This window comes from Pseudoliparis swirei, chromosome 2 (genome assembly GCF_029220125.1).
Source record: "Pseudoliparis swirei isolate HS2019 ecotype Mariana Trench chromosome 2, NWPU_hadal_v1, whole genome shotgun sequence".
Taxonomy (NCBI): Eukaryota; Metazoa; Chordata; class Actinopteri; order Perciformes; family Liparidae; genus Pseudoliparis; species Pseudoliparis swirei.
Genome location: NC_079389.1, coordinates 23099428 through 23116787, shown reverse-complemented (window position 1 = coordinate 23116787; position 17360 = coordinate 23099428). Strand labels below are relative to the sequence as shown.

Here is a 17360-nt window from a genome sequence, read left to right as displayed (position 1 = left end):
TGTGTTTGTTGACCATGTCAGATCCTCGGTGATGTGGACTCCCAGGTATTTATACCGCTCACCCTCTCCACAGTAGTCCCGTTAATCCCCAGTGGTGAGTACGTCCTCTGTTGTTGTACCCTCCTGAAGTCCACAATCAGCTCCTTAGTTTTGGTGACATTCATGATGAGGCTGTTGTCCTGGCACCAGAGTGACAGATCAGCAACTTCCTCCAGGTAGGCCTTCTCGTCGTTGTCGGAGATCAGGCCCACCACCACTGTGTCATCCGCAAACTTGATGATGGTGTTGGAGCTGAACCTGGCCACACAGTCATGTGTGTACAGGGAGTACAGTAGGGGGCTGAGGACGCAACCCTGGGGGGATCCTGTGTTCAGGGTGAGGGAGCTGAGGTGTGTCTGCCCACCCTGACCACCTGTGGCCTGGCGGTCAGGAAGTCCAGGATCCAAGCACACAGGGGTGTTCAGTCCCAGCTCAATCAGCTTGCCGGCCAGTCTGGAGGGACTATGGTGTTGAAAGCTGAACTATAATCAATGAACAGCAGTCTCACATAGCCCCCTCTGGCTGTCCAGATGAGAGAGTGTGGTGTGCAGTACCTGGGAGACAGCATCATCCGTGGATCTGTTTGGGCGATAAGCAAACTGCAGCGGGTCCATGGAGGAAGGAGGAAGGCGCAGATGTAGTCCTTTATCAGCCTCTCAAAGCATTTCATGACCACCGAGGTGAGGGCCACGGTCGGTAGTCATTCATACATGCTGGAGAAGCATTCTTGGGCACAGGGACAATAGTGGATCTCTTGAAGCAGGCGGGGACCACGGACTCAGCCAGGGAGAGGTTGAATATTGTGGTGAACACTGGAGCTAGCTGGTTAGCACAGGTCTTCAGTACTCGCCCAGATATGCCATCTGGACCTGCAGCTTTCCTGGTGTTCACCCTCAACAGAGCCCTCCTCACACTGTGCTCGGTCACAGAGAGTGTGTGTTCATCCCCAGCGGTAGAACTCACCTCGGCTACGCTAACGGTGTTGTTGTTAGCCGGCGAGCTAGCGCTGTTGTTGCTAGCCTCAAACCGTGCATAAAATGAGTTCAGGTCACCTTTGTAAAGATGTACTTCATAACATTCCAGGTCCTCCTGCTGCTCTCTCTTCACTTTAACTACACCCCTCTCTCCCTCCGTCACCGAGCGTCGGAGGGAGAGAGGGGTGACGGAGGGAGAGAGGGGTTGTGGAGGGAGAGAGGGGTGACGGAGGGAGAGAGGGTGACTGAGTGTGGGGTACTCACGCTGGCCCCAGCGGCCCGTGCGGGGGTTCAGGTAGTTGGGGTACAGCCCATTGGGTCGGTCCATTTTGGCCAGCAGCTTCCGGATGTGCATCACCTGACGGTCGGTCGGTCGGTCGGTCGACCGACACACACACACACACACACACACACACACACACACACACACACACACACACACACACACACACACACACACACACACACACACACACACACACACACACACACACACACACACACACACACACACACACACACACACACACACACACACACACACACACACACACACACACACACACACACACACACACACACACACACACACACACACACACACCGTTAGTGTGACTGATACACAGCGTCATCACACGTGACATAAGGCAGACAGTAGTGTCCACAGGGCGACGCCCCCTAGTGGTACCTTCTGGTAGTAGGCCGGGTTCCCCGTCAGGTAGGTCAGGTGGACGAACTCCATGTGGAGCGTCCCGAACTCGGCCAGGATGCTGCTGCCTGCCGACGCCCAGCCCCAGTTACGCCCCACGCCACTGGAGGAGGAGGAGGATAGTGAACAGAAACAAATAAATAATGAGAGTTAATTAATCCTGCAGTCAAAATAAGACACCTTCAAATGCAAAAGTATATATACACACACACACATATATATATATATATATGTATATAAATGAAAGATATTTCCACTGGTGTACTCCAGCAGGACTCTTCATCTTCATCTCAGTTACACCATCTGTGACACAGACAGGAGGCGACTGCACCGCCCACATGCTACATGAGTACATATGACGTTAATGGGATGCTACTGCAGTGTGTGTGTGTGTGTGTGTGTGTGAAGTAAAGAGAGGCTGGGAGATGGAGAATCAACAATGCAATGCATAGAAGAGGATACTGAACACACACACACACACACATATATATACACAAACACACACACACACACACACACATATACACACACACACACACACACAGACCTCTTGAGGTTGACCATGGCCCAGGGGATCCCGGTGGGCGTGTTGAAGGCAGGAAGTAGTTTCTCCGCCAGCTGGACGGCCTTCAGCTTGAACACCTGGAGAACAACAACGGGGTGACTGTGGGTCAGTGGGTAGCAGGTCCGTCTTTCAATCAGCGGGTTTGAGGTTCAATCCCCGCCCTAGTCGATGTGTCCTTGAGCAGGATACTTAACCCTGAGTTGCTCCCTGTAGCTGCGTCTACGGTGTATGAATGTAACAGGATTGTAAGTCGCTTTGGATAAAAGCGTCAGCTAAATGACATGTAATGTAAAACAAAACTCAGTCAACGTCACGACCACCTGGAACGACCCGTCAACCTCCACGCCGACAGGTACGAGCACAAAACACATAAAACACAGAACACCTGCCGAGTGAGACGTCAGGAGAGGAGCGGTGATGGCCTCGGCTTGTCAGAGCGGAACAGATTTATGGAGGAGACCGGCGCACTAATACTAAGATATATATATAATATATCTAATATATATATCTAATATGTATAATATATTATATATATATATTATATTATTATATATATGATATATATCATAGCGAGCTTCAGGCAGACCATGCAAATGTGTTATTTGCTGTGGTCCTTTTAATTATTCTTTTTTTATTTGTTGTTCCTGATAAAGCAACACACCGTTCCCCGCCAGGAACGTTGTGTTGCTTCCTAAACTCTCCAGGAGGGACGGGTTCCTCCTGAGGACCCCTGCAGAGCGTCCCCGTCCCACGAGAGGTGTCACATTCACGCCCGAACAGAAACACGACAGCTCGTGTAATAATACTTCAAATGTTCACAGCATGGACACAAACACTGGCAGCAGGTTGCACACTCAGAGAGGTGCATTGTGGGTAAACACACAAACCAAAAGACCACGAAGAGTTGATCCAGTGTGGATAAAACCTCCAGGACACATTACTGGAAACACAAAGAGAATACTGAGAGGAGACCAGGGGGAGACACTAAGGAGACACACGGCAGGAGGAGGAATGAGGCAGAAGGAAAGAGAAAGGAAGCAGGAGGAAGGAAGCAGGAGGAAGGAGGCAAGAAGCAGGAGGTAGTGTTGTGTCTTCTTTTTGGGGTTCCGCCGGCGCAGTTTGAATGAGGACTTGTTGAAAAAGAAGTTTCGAGAGACCCAGCACTCCAAGAATACAAAGTTTATTCTTTAAGAGTACAAAGTAAAAACAGACGCTTCGTTCGAACGCCTGGGAATCCACGGGTCCGTGTACAAGGAGATTCAACGGATCTATGTGTGGTTACAGCTTATATACACAAGAGAAAGTGGGAGGTCTTATGTTCGATTCTATAGGTTGCCCAAGGTTTCCTATAGCTCCCCTTCCTCCAAAGATGATCTCCACCGTGTTGACCACCAAATATGGATATATAGGGCAGTCCCCTGCTGTGGACTTTCGCGCCAACTTGAGACAAAGGAACTCTTCACTCCACCCCCTCGTGTGGCCTTCTAGGCTCAGATCTATAAAATAGCTGTATCTTTAAGAGTAATATGCAAAATACACGACAGTAGGAAGAGGAACGAAAAAGGAGGAAGGAGGAAGAAGGCAGGAGGAAGGATGCAGGAGGCAGAAGGCATGAGGAAGGAAGCAGGAGGAAGGAGGAAGGAGAAAGGCGACAGGAGGAAGGAGACAGAAGGCAGGAGGAAGGAGAAAGGAGGCAGGAGGAAGAAGGAAGGAGGAAGGAGGCAGGAGGAAGAAGGCAGGAGAAAGAAGGAAGGAGGCAGGAGGAAGAAGGAAGGAGGAAGTCCCGAGGAGACGAGTCTCTGGTAGTGACCTGTCAATCACCGTGTAGCCCCGCCCTAAAGCAGAGCCGTGGTCGTGGTGCTTAGTCCAATCATCTGCATGGTGTATTGGCCTCCTCCTCCTCCCTCCTTTTCTTCTTCTTCCTCCTCCTCCTCTTCCTCCCTCCTTTTCTTCTTCTTCTTCCTCCTCCTCCTCTTCCTTCCTTCCTTCCTTCCTCCCTCCTCCTCCCTCCTTTTCTTCTTCTTCCTCCCTCCTTTTCTTCTTCTTCTTCCTCCTCCTCCTCTTCCTCCCTCCCTCCTCCTCCTCCCTCCTTTTCTTCCTCCCTCCTTTTCTTCTTCTTCCTCCTCCTCCTCCTCTTCCTCCCTCCTTTTCTTCTTCTTCTTCCTCCTCCTCCTCTTCCTTCCTTCCTTCCTCCTCCTCCCTCCTTTTCTTCTTCTTCTTCTTCCTCCTCCTCCTCCTCCCTTCCTCCCCCTCCTCCTCCCCCTCCCCCTCCTCCTCCATAAAGAGACATCATTTTGATTTACTGGAGAATAAATGTGTAGAAATTGAATCTCGTCTTCAGTCTCTTCTTCATCCTCACATGATCAACAACAACAAGCCGAGTGAGTCTGTTGTCCTGTTTACATCTACTGTGGGGGGGGGGGGCACTCTGACAGTTCAGCCTTTAAAATGAATTACAGCACACTTCAAAAATCAATGACACACACGCAGACGAGAGGAGAGGAGACGAGAGAGAAGATGAGAGGAGACGAGATGAGAGGAGACAAGACGAGAGGAGAGGAGAGGAGACAAGACGAGAGGAGAGGAGACGAGAGGAGACGAGAGACAAGACGAGAGGAGAGAGGAGACGAGACGAGACGAGACGAGACGAGAGGAGAGAGGAGACGAGACGAGAGGAGAGGAGAGGAGAGGAGAGGAGAGAGGAGACGAGACAAGACGAGAGGAGTGGGGAGGAGAGGAGAGAGGAGGAGAGAGAAGAGAGAGAGACGAGAGAGGAGAGGAGAGAGAGGAGAGGAGAGAGGAGAGGAGAGAGGAGAGGAGAGGGAGAGAGAGGAGAGGAGAGAGGAGAGAGGAGACGAGGAGATGAGGAGAGAGGAGACGAGGAGAGGAGAGAGGAGAGAGAGGAGAGAGAGGAGAGAGAGGAGAGGAGAGGAGAGGAGGAGTTAGGAGGAGAGGAGAGAGGAGACGAGAGGAGAGGAGAGAGGAGAGGAGAGAGGAGGAGAGAGGAGTGGGGAGGAGAGGAGACGAGAGGAGTGGGGAGGAGAGGAGAGGAGAGAGGAGACGAGAGGAGACAAGACGAGAGGAGAGGGGAGGAGAGGAGAGAGGAGACGAGAGGAGGAGGAGAGGAGAGGAGAGAGGAGACGAGAGGAGACAAGACGAGAGGAGAGGGGAGGAGAGGAGAGGAGAGAGGAGACGAGAGGAGAGGAGAGGGGAGGAGAGGAGAGGAGAGGAGAGGAGAGAGGAGGAGGAGAGGAGAGAGAGGAGGGAGGAGAGGAGAGGAGAGAGAGGAGAGGAGAGGAGAAGAGAGGAGGAGGAGAGGAGAGAGAGAGGAGAGGAGGAGAGAAGAGAGGAGGAGAGGAGAGAGAGAGGAGAGGAGAGAGGAGAGTAGAGAGAGGAGAGAGAGGAGGGGGAGGAGAGAGGAGAGGAGGAGAGGAGAGAGAGGAGGGAGGAGAGGAGAGGAGAGAGGAGGAGAGGAGAGGAGTGGGGAGGAGAGGAGAGGAGAGAGGAGACGAGAGGAGAGAGGAGGAGAGAGGAGAGGGGAGGAGACAAGAGGGGAGGAGAGGGGAGGAGAGGAGGAGAGAGGAGACGAGAGGAGACAAGACGAGAGGAGTGAGGAGGAGAGGAGAGGACGAGAGGAGACAAGACGAGAGGAGAGGAGAGAGGAGACGAGAGGAGACAAGACGAGAGGAGAGGGGAGAGAGAGGAGAGGAAGGAGGAGAGAGGAGGAGAGGAGAGGAGAGGAGAGAGGAGACGAGAGGAGACAAGACGAGAGGAGAGGGGAGGAGAGGAGAGGAGAGAGGAGACGAGAGGAGACAAGACGAGAGGAGAGGGAGGAGAGGAGAGAGGAGACGAGAGGAGACAAGACGAGAGGAGAGGAGAGGAGACACACACTGGGTCAGTGTTAACATGTCATGGAGTCTCCTAAAGGGATTAAAGGAGACGTGAAATGGACTGAATGAGACGCTGAGTGAGACGAGGGAACAGAGGATTATGTCACTGGGAGTGAGTGTGTGTGTGTGTGTAACGGTGAGACGGTGAGTGTGTGTGAGAGACGGTGAGTGTGTGTGTGTGTGTGTGTGTAACGGTGAGTGTGTGTGAGAGACGGTGAGTGTGTGTGTGTGTGTGACGGTGAGTGTGTGTGTGTGTGTGTGTGACGGTGAGTGTGTGTGTGTAAAGGGGAGAAGCAGTCAGACGAGACCTCGATGTTTACGGAGATGAAATGTAATGTGTTATGGTTTAATGTTCAAGCTGCATTTTCTCTCCTGACCACCAGGGGGCTCCTCCTCCTCCTCCTCCTCCTCCTCCTCTGCTGCTCAGCCCCTCCCTCCCTGGAATGTATTCACAGTTACGCACTCATTAAAAAAAAGAGGATGAACAGGATCAATTTGTAAAAAGAGGATGGAGGAGGCGGAAGAGAGGACTCTCTTCATCCCTTCTTCCTCTGCTCAGTTAAACAACAACACACACAGGTGAGTACTCACTTCCTGTCCAGAGAGGTAGTAGGCGGCCAGCAGTCCTCCGATGAAACGAATATTGACCTCAAACACAGACACCTCGGCATTCTGGGAAAACAACAACAAACACATTACGACATACAGTTTGTTTCATACTATTAATATTCTACTTGTGAGCTCCTTTATATTTCACCTCTTTGCCGACAATATCTCATTCATTCATAAAAACCTGAATATGAATTAATTATATATAATTATTTTATGATTTATTATATATAATTGTTTTATAATTGAATATATATATTTGTTAGAATTATTATATATCATTTTTATAATTTATTATGAATTGTAAAAAAAATCTATATAATTGTTTTAGAATTTATTATATACAATTGTTTTATAATTTAATATATATAATTGTTATAATTATTATATATAATTTTTATAATTTATTATATATAATTGTTTATAAATGTATTATATATAATTGTTTTATAATTTATTATAAATAATTGTTTTATAATTCATTATATATAATTGTTTAACAATGTATTATATATAATTGTTTTATAATTTATTATATATAATTGTTTTAGGATTTATTTTATATAATTGAAGTATATGAAGTAATGTTTAGAGACGAGGTAATCTCTTTTATGCGACGTTGTCATTTTACTGCTCCACAGCTCTATTGTTATCAAGGTTATTATTATTATTATTACCGTTTCTTTTATTTCATTTCTTAATTTGTTTGGTTTTATAGTTTCGCCTGTCAGACTTTCACCAGGGCTTAATTTGACCTTTGCATCGTGCTTTTACTATATTTATGTTATCCTGCCAGCGATGGCCCCTCCCCCTGGGACAACAGGTCATGAAAGAGAGTCATCATGCATTATTATTATTACGACTGACTCGTCACTCATTGGGGTGAACTGCACGGCAACACGAAGCCTTCTGACGGACGGCGTCAACAAACAACCACAGATGCTTTACGCGGGGAGACGCTCCACTCGACTCAGATATCACATCCCTTACAGCTCCTGGAGGAGGGCAGGGGGCCTTCAGGGCTCGGCTGGACGTCATGTGACTCTAAAGACCTCTTGGCCTGCGTAGAATACATTTGAATAATATGTGTGTGTGTGTGTGTGTGTGTGTGTGCCTGTGTGTGTAATGTGGCGAACGCTTTGAAGGACTGTTGTGAAAACAAACGTCAGCATGTTTGTGCCTCCGTGTGAGACTGGGGGCCGTGCTCCTCTGTGATTGGACGAGGTCAATGGAGCCGGAAGCATCTCCGTGACGACCGGCGTTCATTCATCTCTCGTCCCCTCCTCCTTCTCACTCCTCTTTCTGTCCCTCCTCCTCCCTCCTCCTTCTCTTCCTCCTCCTCCCTTCTCTTCCTCCTCCTCCAATCTCTTCCTCCTACTCCCTCTTCTTCCTCTCTCCTCCTCCTCCTCTTGTTAAGCCCCTCCTCTCTCCTCCTCCTCATTCCCCCCTCCTCCTCTCCTTAATAAAACTCCTCCTCGGGTCCTCTCCTCTTCCTCATTTCCCCCCCCTCCTCTCCTTAATAATCTTCCTCCTCTCCTCCTCCTCCTCCTCTCCTTAATAAACCTCCTCTCCTTACTAAACACAGCGACCTCTGCTGGACAGATGAAACATCACAGGATGCGTCTCGGCCCCACTGACGTCATGTGTGTACGTCTCCTTTAAAAGTATTTTCATAAAGAACCACCCCTCAAGGACGAGGAGGAGGAGGAGAAGGAGAGGAAGAAGACAACCAGGTCAGTGGTGATGGAGCAGCGTTCAGATGGAAGTCAAGTCAAGGAGACTCGTCTTCGTTCTTCATCACGCCATCGGACACACGACCATCAGGTGACTTCCTCCAAGCGTGTTTTCACAGCAGGGGGCGGGTCACCAAAGGTGTGTGTGTGTGTGTGTGTGTGTGAGAGAGGTTCAGGTACCCACCACTCCGAAGTCCAGGTTCTGCTCGATCCACTCCTGGCCGTCCTTGAACTCGGCGTGCAGGCCCATGATGTACAGCGTGTCCAGGGCGTCCACGATGGTGGCGCCCAGCTGGGAGTTACCTGCAAACACACAGGAAGTGAGCCCCAGGTGTCACTCACCGGGTAGCCCCGCCCTCACGCAGACCCTGCTCCATGAGAGAGAGATTTAGGATGGAGGGAGAGAGTCATTTGGGTAAAGGGAGCCAATAGCAGGTGACACGTTGTTGTTGTTGTGTAACGCCGACAAAACATCCAGCCTATTTGTCCGTATCCGAGCCGTATCTATGGAAACGACTCGTCTCCATCCGCAGAACGATGCAGAAAAACCAAAGTGATGACCGTGTGCTCCAGCATCCAGACGCCCGAGGCCGAGTCTCTGGTGCTCGTTCACCGAGAGAGAGAGAGAAAAGGGAAGAGGGAAGAGAGAAGAGGGAAGAGAGAAGAGGGAAGAGGGAAGAGAGAAGAGGGAAGAGGGAAGAGAGAAGAGAGTTCTCCACTTGCAGATCAAAGCCATCAGACGACGAGCTGCAGGGGAAACCAATAACGCAGCAACAGGCCGAGTGCCGGCGATTCAATCGACTGAAACAGATCCAATAAAAGTCCCTGAAAGACAAATAAAGTCTGGAGAAGGCACTTGGGAAAATTAAAAGACCTCCAGTCCTCCGTTGGTGGCTGAAGCAGAACTTCATCCCAATAATTAGAGATGCACCGATCAGGTTTTTGGTGCCGATCACCGATCACTGGAATCAGTATCTGCCGATCCGATAATACCGATCACCGATCACGGTGTCGATTGAAGCATTCTATTTATTGTGTAGCATTATTGCCTAGGACTATGATGAAATACATATATAAAGCACCTCAAACATTAGTCGCATCCCCGTTCAATATGAGGAATCGTGCAATAAAAAAACTTAGGTTTACACTAAGAAATATGCCTAGTTTACATACGTAGTTTATTATACTTATTTTTATATTTATATTTACATCCATAGATCTCATTTATACTTATGTATAGTTCCCCTATGTCTATTTATGATTCATTCTGGTTTTTATATTGTCTTGTTTATATTGTCTTGTTGTTTTTATATTGTCTATTGTCCTATTAGCACCTTGGGATTGCATCTAAATTTCGTTGTTCCTTTGCACAATGACAAATAAAGATCATTCATTCATTCATTAAAGAAATTACAGATTTCTTTAAACATTTAGGACTTTTACTTTGAAAAATGTCCTAATTGATACATTAAAATTGTTTGATTGCTATTGTAGGGGATTTCAGATATGTATGGAACACATCTGCATCATTCATTTCCTGGAACTCTTGGGGAAATCTATTTACAGGACTTTGTTTAACATACAAAAGTCTGACTTATTTTTATAAACTCTTCCTTGGTACAGTAAAAATGTTTTAATGTTAGCATAATTTAAGCTAAATCTCAGAAACGATCTCTAAAGATACAAAATCAGTTCATTGTTTACTTTTATATGCTAGTGTATGATTTGTCGACATCTTATTTTGAAAAACGGATGTTGTTTCACGTGGTTCTTTCCGCTAACTTTGCAAAACCGGATGTTGTCATGTGAATCCTTCCGCTAACTTTATCAAAACCCTCTTTGCTCCCGATGGAATGCGTTTAGCGTGAGCATCAGTCTATAGAGGCTCAGACATGTGAGAGTCGGCTGAGTCGACCCAGAGATTCAACTCGGGGGACGGGGACGCCGCTCGGTGGTGAGGATCCCCTCTGACCTCTGACCTCTCACTCTGCGGCCCTCGCCGGGCGCATCGTCTCCTTTGCGATGCGCGGCGATTGAAACGTCTGATAATTCTCACAGATGTTACGTCATCTGATCGATCGTTTTGAGAACGCCGATCAAAACCGATAATGGGAATATCGGCCGATATGGATCGGCATATGGATCGGCACATGACTATGCCTCCTCCTCCTCCTCCTGTCTTTTCTTGGTCAGTAAAATAATGATGATTGCAATTTGTACATCATTATTATATAGTGTTGTTTAGTCCAATCTAAGTATTCCACAATTATATCAAACCCATAAAAACAAACACATGTTCATGTTTCTGCTCCATAGATGACTTACATGATTCGTTCATGACCAGAATGTACACCATCCAACACCTGTTGGAGGCGCAGGTGATTCACGCTCGCATTCTTCTCGCTTTAACTACTGCGACTCTGAAAATGGGAGGAGCCTATTGTCGGTAAACACCCAGAACAAAGACACGAAAGCACGTTCACAGAGCTCGACACTGGTGTCCACGGCGGGGCGTTTTCTGAGTGTTGCACCAGCAGATCAGAATATTATATATATAATATATTGATGATGTTCACGACCCGAGAACAGCAATGAGAAGAGCCGCTGTGTTCCTGCCCCCCCGCTGTGAGGCCAGGGATAGATCCAGAGGTGAAGCTGCGTCTCCACGTTTCATCAGAAACAAACACTTCCCCTGCAGTGGGTCTGCAGGGCGACGGCCAACAGGAAGTGAGCGTGGCGCTGGCTCCCCTCAACACACACAGCAGGGCTCCGACACATGTTGACCAATGGATATCCAGGACTTTTCCACGATTGTAAACCAAATGTCCAAGACCAAACTGAAATCTCGGTATAAACATGAAACATTTTGAAAATGTTGCATATTGAGAGCGTACACCGGCTTAAATGAACATGTGATGATAACAAATTTCCATGACTTTTCCAAAACTTGGATATATATATATATAAATATTTATATATAAATATATATATAGCAGTCGGGTTCCATATATAACAGACCGTCAGAGTGATTTAAATCTCACGACTAAGCAGCTTTTGCTCACAACGAAATGTGTTTATTAATATTAGAGACTGTGGATGTCTGTAAGAGCTCGACGAGCACCGAGGAAGACTCGCCGAACAACAGAGGAAGGTGATGAGGCCGAGAAGAGATGAAGAAACACACGATGATGAAGAGACTTCACTGGCTGACCTCTCTGGGAAACACAGCGCCGCCCCCGGCAACGCTCCTCTCTCTCCACACAGGAACGCCCCGATGACCGGACGCCTGTCAAAGGGTTTGCTCTCCAGCGTGTGTGTGTGTGTGTGTGTGTGTGTGTGTGTGTGCCAGTGGGAGGGGCTTACCAAAGATGTTGGTGGAATGTCCTTTCTTGGCGAGCGGCTTCAGCTCGTTGTGGCCCCAGCTGTACTGCCGGTAGCTGTCCCAGGCGTGCTTCATCATCTGGGGAGGGGGAACACGAGAGGACACGTGAGAAGGGGCGGAGCCACGCAGCGGACGGCGGCTCAGGGGAGACGGCTGGATGATGGCGTCTAAATACGACTCAAGATTTACATTTTTGGTATAATGTTGAGGAACAGAAACATAGACTGCAGAACAAAAACACATCATTCATCATCACGGTTAACGGAAGCTGATGGGCGATTCTTGCCAAATAAACCAGAGGCAAAGCCCCGCCCCCTTTTTGCAGACCTAATCACCGACAACCAATCAATGGACGAACATGGTACGTGAAATGTACGAGTCTTCATCTCTCCGCCCACAAAGGACCTCAAAGGACCTTCAGCCAGCGGCGTCATGACGAGTAGAAAACATTTGACTTTGATGAGGTCGTTGATTCTTTCAGGATGAAACCTCGGGGCGGATCAACCAATCAATTCATCAAAGAACCGCGACACGTCCTTCACGTCCAACCGGAGGAACGACTGAACAACAGATGTTACGGGCGAAGAATACAGACACTCGCTGGAGGGTTAGGCTGGAGGGAGGTCATGACCCCAAAAGAACCGCAGACACACACCAGGAAGTAGCTGACCCTGCTTTGCCTGTTTCCCTTCCTGCCAGCGTGTCGCTAACCACCGAGTGAGGATGAGGAGCCTCGACTCCTGCAAGGCTAATAAAGAGCACGCACGCACGCACGCACGCACGCACGCACGCACGCACGCACGCACGCACGCACGCACGCACGCACGCACGCACGCACGCACGCACGCACGCACGCACGCACGCACGCACGCACGCACGCACGCGCACGCACGCACGCACGCACGCACGCACGCACGCACGCACGCACGCACGCACGCACGCACGCACGCGCGGACGCACGCACGCACGCACGCACGCACGCGCACGCACGCACGCACGCACGCACGCACGCACGCACGCACGCACGCACGCACGCACGCACGCACGCACGCACGCACGCACGCACGCACGCACGCACGCACGCACGCACGCACGCACGCACGCACGCACGCACGCACGCACGCACGCACGCACGCACGCACGCACGCACGCACGCACGCACGCACGCACGCATTATTTATTTTCAAGTGAAACAAATAAACGAGTCTCTAGTTCCGTGACACGTGTAGTTCTCAGGGGGATTAAACGGGTTTCTTGCTGTTCTAAATTGCGCGTAGTAATTAAAAGGGCTGGTTGGTAATTAAGTATGAAATCATTGTTATTATTGTGATGAATGGGTAGAAGCCGATAACAAGCACACGCACACTAAAACATGTCCAAAAACATCAGGATTTTGCACAAAAGTTGTTAAATAAATGAGAGAATATGTGGAGATATGAAACCACTTCCATCGGGACGGAGGAGGGGAAACCCCGAGCCACAAGCCGAGATCACAGATGGAGGAACCGGACCGTGGTCTCCGCTCTCTTTCTTCCAGCAGGAGGAGAAGGAGTTAAACCTTCAGAGAAGATTCATTACGTGTCTCGGTGTTGTCCAGGAAACTATTCGATACATGTTGTCATAGCAACGCTCCGATACCAGCCCACTGCCATGTGACGATGAGAGGACATCCTCCTCGTCTGGACCGACTTCAGGATCCATGACATCTCTGAAGAGTTTGATCCTCTTTACCTTCCTCCTCTCCTTTAGAGGAAAACACCTCCCCCCTCTCTCCATCACTCCTTCTCCCCCCCCCTCTCTCTCCATCTCCCTCCCCCCCCCTCTCTCTCCATCTCCCTCCCTCTCTTTTCCCTCTCTCCCCCTCAATCCTTCTCCCCCTCTCTCTCTCTCTCTCCCCCCCTCTCTCTCTCCCCCCTCGCTCTCCTCTCTCTCCCCCCCCTCTCTCTCCCCCCTCCCTCCCTCTCTCCCCCTTTCTCTCTCTTTAGATCTGTTAAACGATAAGCATGAACGTCGCCCACGAGACGCCTGATGCGGCGCCACGGCCACGGGGAAACACAAACCACACAGAGCTGTGTGACTCCTCCCCCTTTTGTGTTGTCGTGGTGATTGCTCCACTCAAATCAAAACAGAAAGAAAGAACAGATGCTTTCATGAGCTGGAAGAGACTGCAGAGAGAGAGGAGGAGGAGGAGGAGGAAAGATACACAAAAAAAGAGTGATAAGATAAAAATCCAGCTAAAAGGAGAGAAAGGGTGAGATGGAGAGATAGGAGACAAAGCAGGAGAGAGAGAGAGGAGAATAAAAAGGAGACGGAGAGCAGGAGGATGAAAGCTGAGCTCGCTGCCCCGGAGGAGGACACACACACACACACACACACACACACACACAAGGCCATCTGCCATAAGCCAAGAAGAGAGAGAGAGAATGATGGAGGACAAAAGGAAAGAGAGTGAAGGAGGAGAGGCTCCTCCCTGCAGATCGTCCACGTCGTCGTTGGAAACCACTTAAAGAGCTTTGGCCATCGAGTCTCTCTCTCTCTCCCTCTCTCTCCCCCTCTCTCTCCCTCTCTCTCTCTCACTCCCTCAATTGAGCGACGGGCCGAGACGAGACGGTTCTTCGGTTTTTTTCCGCCTCGGGATCCAAAAGCCTGAAAGTAGGTTAGGAGACTAGATCCCGTAGATTCCTGCGTTCCCCCTGGAGCCTGAAGGGGTCCTGCATTCTCACACACACAGGGATCAAGTATCAGCCAACACTAACCCCAGGGCTACAGGTTCTCGCCCCAGTGCATTGTGGGATGCCATCGTTGATGTGAGCCCGCTGGACTGACGGCCAGAACCCAGAGTCCCAGAATGTCTCCACCCGGCTCCACACGGCTCTCTTCACATCAAAGGAACGCTTCAGGTATACGACGTGTCGTTGAGAGGAATAAACACGACTCATGCCGGATCATCTCTCGTTCATCTAGTCCACGACTTCCCAAACACACAATTAAAACTATTTAAACACAAGAGGACGCTCTCACGCTGCGAGTGTCTCAAATCGTTCTGTTAATTTCTCTGGGAGAAGAACTGAGGTCACGAGGTCATTTTCCGGCATTTCTTGATAAAAGCTCAACGGTAGTTTAAAGGTTTTAAAGTCTCATAAACGCTCTCGCGCTGCGAGTGTTTTAATCGTTCCTGTGTTCACGTTAAACCGTATCCTGGTTTTGCTTTGATTCTTTGAGACTTTTCTCTGAAGGAGTTCAAGGTGACACAAGGTAATTTTCTGGCATTTTCTCATTAAAAAAGCAAAGACTATTTATCTCATCATTATCACTTTTTTCCTAATGTACTTTTTTTCACGTGACTTTTTATCTTATTAACTCTTTTATTAAATTATTATTATTGTTTCCCTTATTTATCCTTTTCTTTTCACGTGAATTTTTATATCAGAATTATTGCTATTTATTTAATAATTTATAATTGTATTTTCTAATTTATACTTTTTTTCCCACGTGACTTTTTATATCATAATTATCACCATTTATTTAATAATTTATACTTTCTCATAATCTATACTTTTTTTCCCTCCTACTTTCTATCTCATAATTTCTCTCGTTAAATAACAGCTACACCGTTTAGCTAAAATGATGGAACAAATTATAAATAAATAAATAAACCTCCCACACATCAACATGCAATATTGATTGTTTAAAAATCAGATATTTGTCTTCCCGGTAGTTCAAAGATTTAAAAGGTCTAGAGGAGGTGGTCCTTATCACGTCATCATGGAGGGACCCACACTAATACATCTGAAGAACCAGCTCCATCTTTAGTGCAGTGTGCAGTAGAACCGAGCTTCTACTTCCCCTTCCTGCCCCGATGCATGCTGGGTAAATGAGTCCTCTCACCTCTCTGATCTTGTCCCGCTTCTCCTTGGCGTCGGGCTCCGGCGGCTCGCCGTCGCTGACCCCCACCATCTTGGGCAGGGGCACGGGGGGCAGCGGCTTAGGCTCCGCCTCCTTCCTCTTCAGCTCCTGCAGTACTTTGTTCTTCTCCGTCTGGATCTCCGCCTGCAGCTCCTCGCGGGACTTCCGGAGCTTCTCCTTGGCCTCCTGCAGCGCTCGCTCGTGGTCCGCCCGGATCTTGTTCCGCAGGCTCTCCTCCTCCTCCCTGTGGGTGGGGGGGGGGGGGTTATTAAGCTCCTGGTCATGGTCTCTTTCGTACAATACATTGCTAATCTGCTCTGACAGCAGACATGGCACGTTGTGTTGGAGATGAAAATAGAACAATAACCTTCTTCAAGAGGCGTAAATAAAGTGTTGGGCGAGGAGGAAACGTGAAGCCACACACACACACACACACACACACACACACACACACACACACACACACACACACACACACACACACACACACACACACACACACACACACACACACACACACACACACACACACACACACACACACACACACACACACACACACACACACACACACACACACACACACACACAACGTTGTGAGGTTCAAAGTCTTTTTTAATAGACATCCTGGTTTTCTTCCTGGCGTTTCCATAGCAACCAAAATCCTCCTTGTGGGTCAGGAAGGAAAAACAAACAGCACCTTTAACTAGTCCTCATGCACACACAGGTCCTACCCGTTATTACTTTACTATCATAATCAAGTGATCAATAGTCATAATTATGATTTAAAAGTCTAAATAATGAGATCAATAGTCAAAATTATGAGTTCCGTCATTCTGAGATGATGAATCTATGAGTCCTGCACCTTTAAAAACGTATTATTATGCATGCAGGTCATAACCTTTATACATTATTCGTCATAATTATTATTTAAAAGTCTAAATCATGAGATAAAGAGTCATAATTCTGAGTTATGTGATTTTGAGATGAATCCATCCTGTAGTAATTATCATGCATGTAGAGGTCGGACCCTTTATGACATTATTAGTCATCATTCTGAGTTAAACGTCTAAATCAAGAGAGAAAGAGTCATGATTAGAAGTTAAATGAGTAACTGAAGAGAATAATCGTGTCATTCTGAGAGGATGGATGTCTGAGTCCTGTTCCTTTAACAACCAATCACCGTGCACGTAGAGGTCGTGACCTTTGGATAACCACATGCACAGATTGCTGGACGGACATGATTTAAACATGCAAGGTCACTCAAGGTCAGAGGAGCCGTTTGACATCAGAACTCTCCGTTCAAACACCGTCTGCATCGGCGTCAAGACACGAGAGACGAGGGAGCAGAGGAGGAGGATCCCTCGAGTCCTTCCCCAGAGCTCTCCTCCAACCAGAAGAGTCCAGATGAAGAACCTCCAGATAGAGAACCTCCAGATGGAGAACCTCCAGATAGAGAACCTCCAGATAGAGAACCTCCAGATGAAGAACCTCCAGATGAAGAACCTCCAGATAGAGAACTCCAGATGGAGAACCTCCAGATGAAGAACCTC

At 48.5% G+C, this 17360-nt stretch overlaps 1 protein-coding gene across 3 annotated transcripts in view; it reads right to left on the bottom strand.

Annotated features, from left to right (window-relative positions):
* man1a2 (mannosidase, alpha, class 1A, member 2) overlaps positions 1 to 17360 on the bottom strand; it is a 61321-nt gene that overhangs the window by 34219 nt on the left and 9742 nt on the right. For all 3 annotated transcript variants that reach the window (XR_008834012.1, XM_056433624.1, XM_056433633.1), the window contains exons 3-9: positions 15790 to 16051; positions 11883 to 11979; positions 8704 to 8822; positions 6769 to 6849; positions 2270 to 2364; positions 1702 to 1825; positions 1278 to 1371 (exon numbers count right to left, since the gene is read on the bottom strand). Coding sequence is in view for 2 of the 3 variants with exons in the window: in XM_056433624.1 (XP_056289599.1) it covers positions 1278 to 1371; positions 1702 to 1825; positions 2270 to 2364; positions 6769 to 6849; positions 8704 to 8822; positions 11883 to 11979; positions 15790 to 16051 (872 nt within the window). In the remaining variant the exon portion in view is untranslated. The remainder of the gene's footprint in view (positions 1 to 1277; positions 1372 to 1701; positions 1826 to 2269; positions 2365 to 6768; positions 6850 to 8703; positions 8823 to 11882; positions 11980 to 15789; positions 16052 to 17360) is intronic.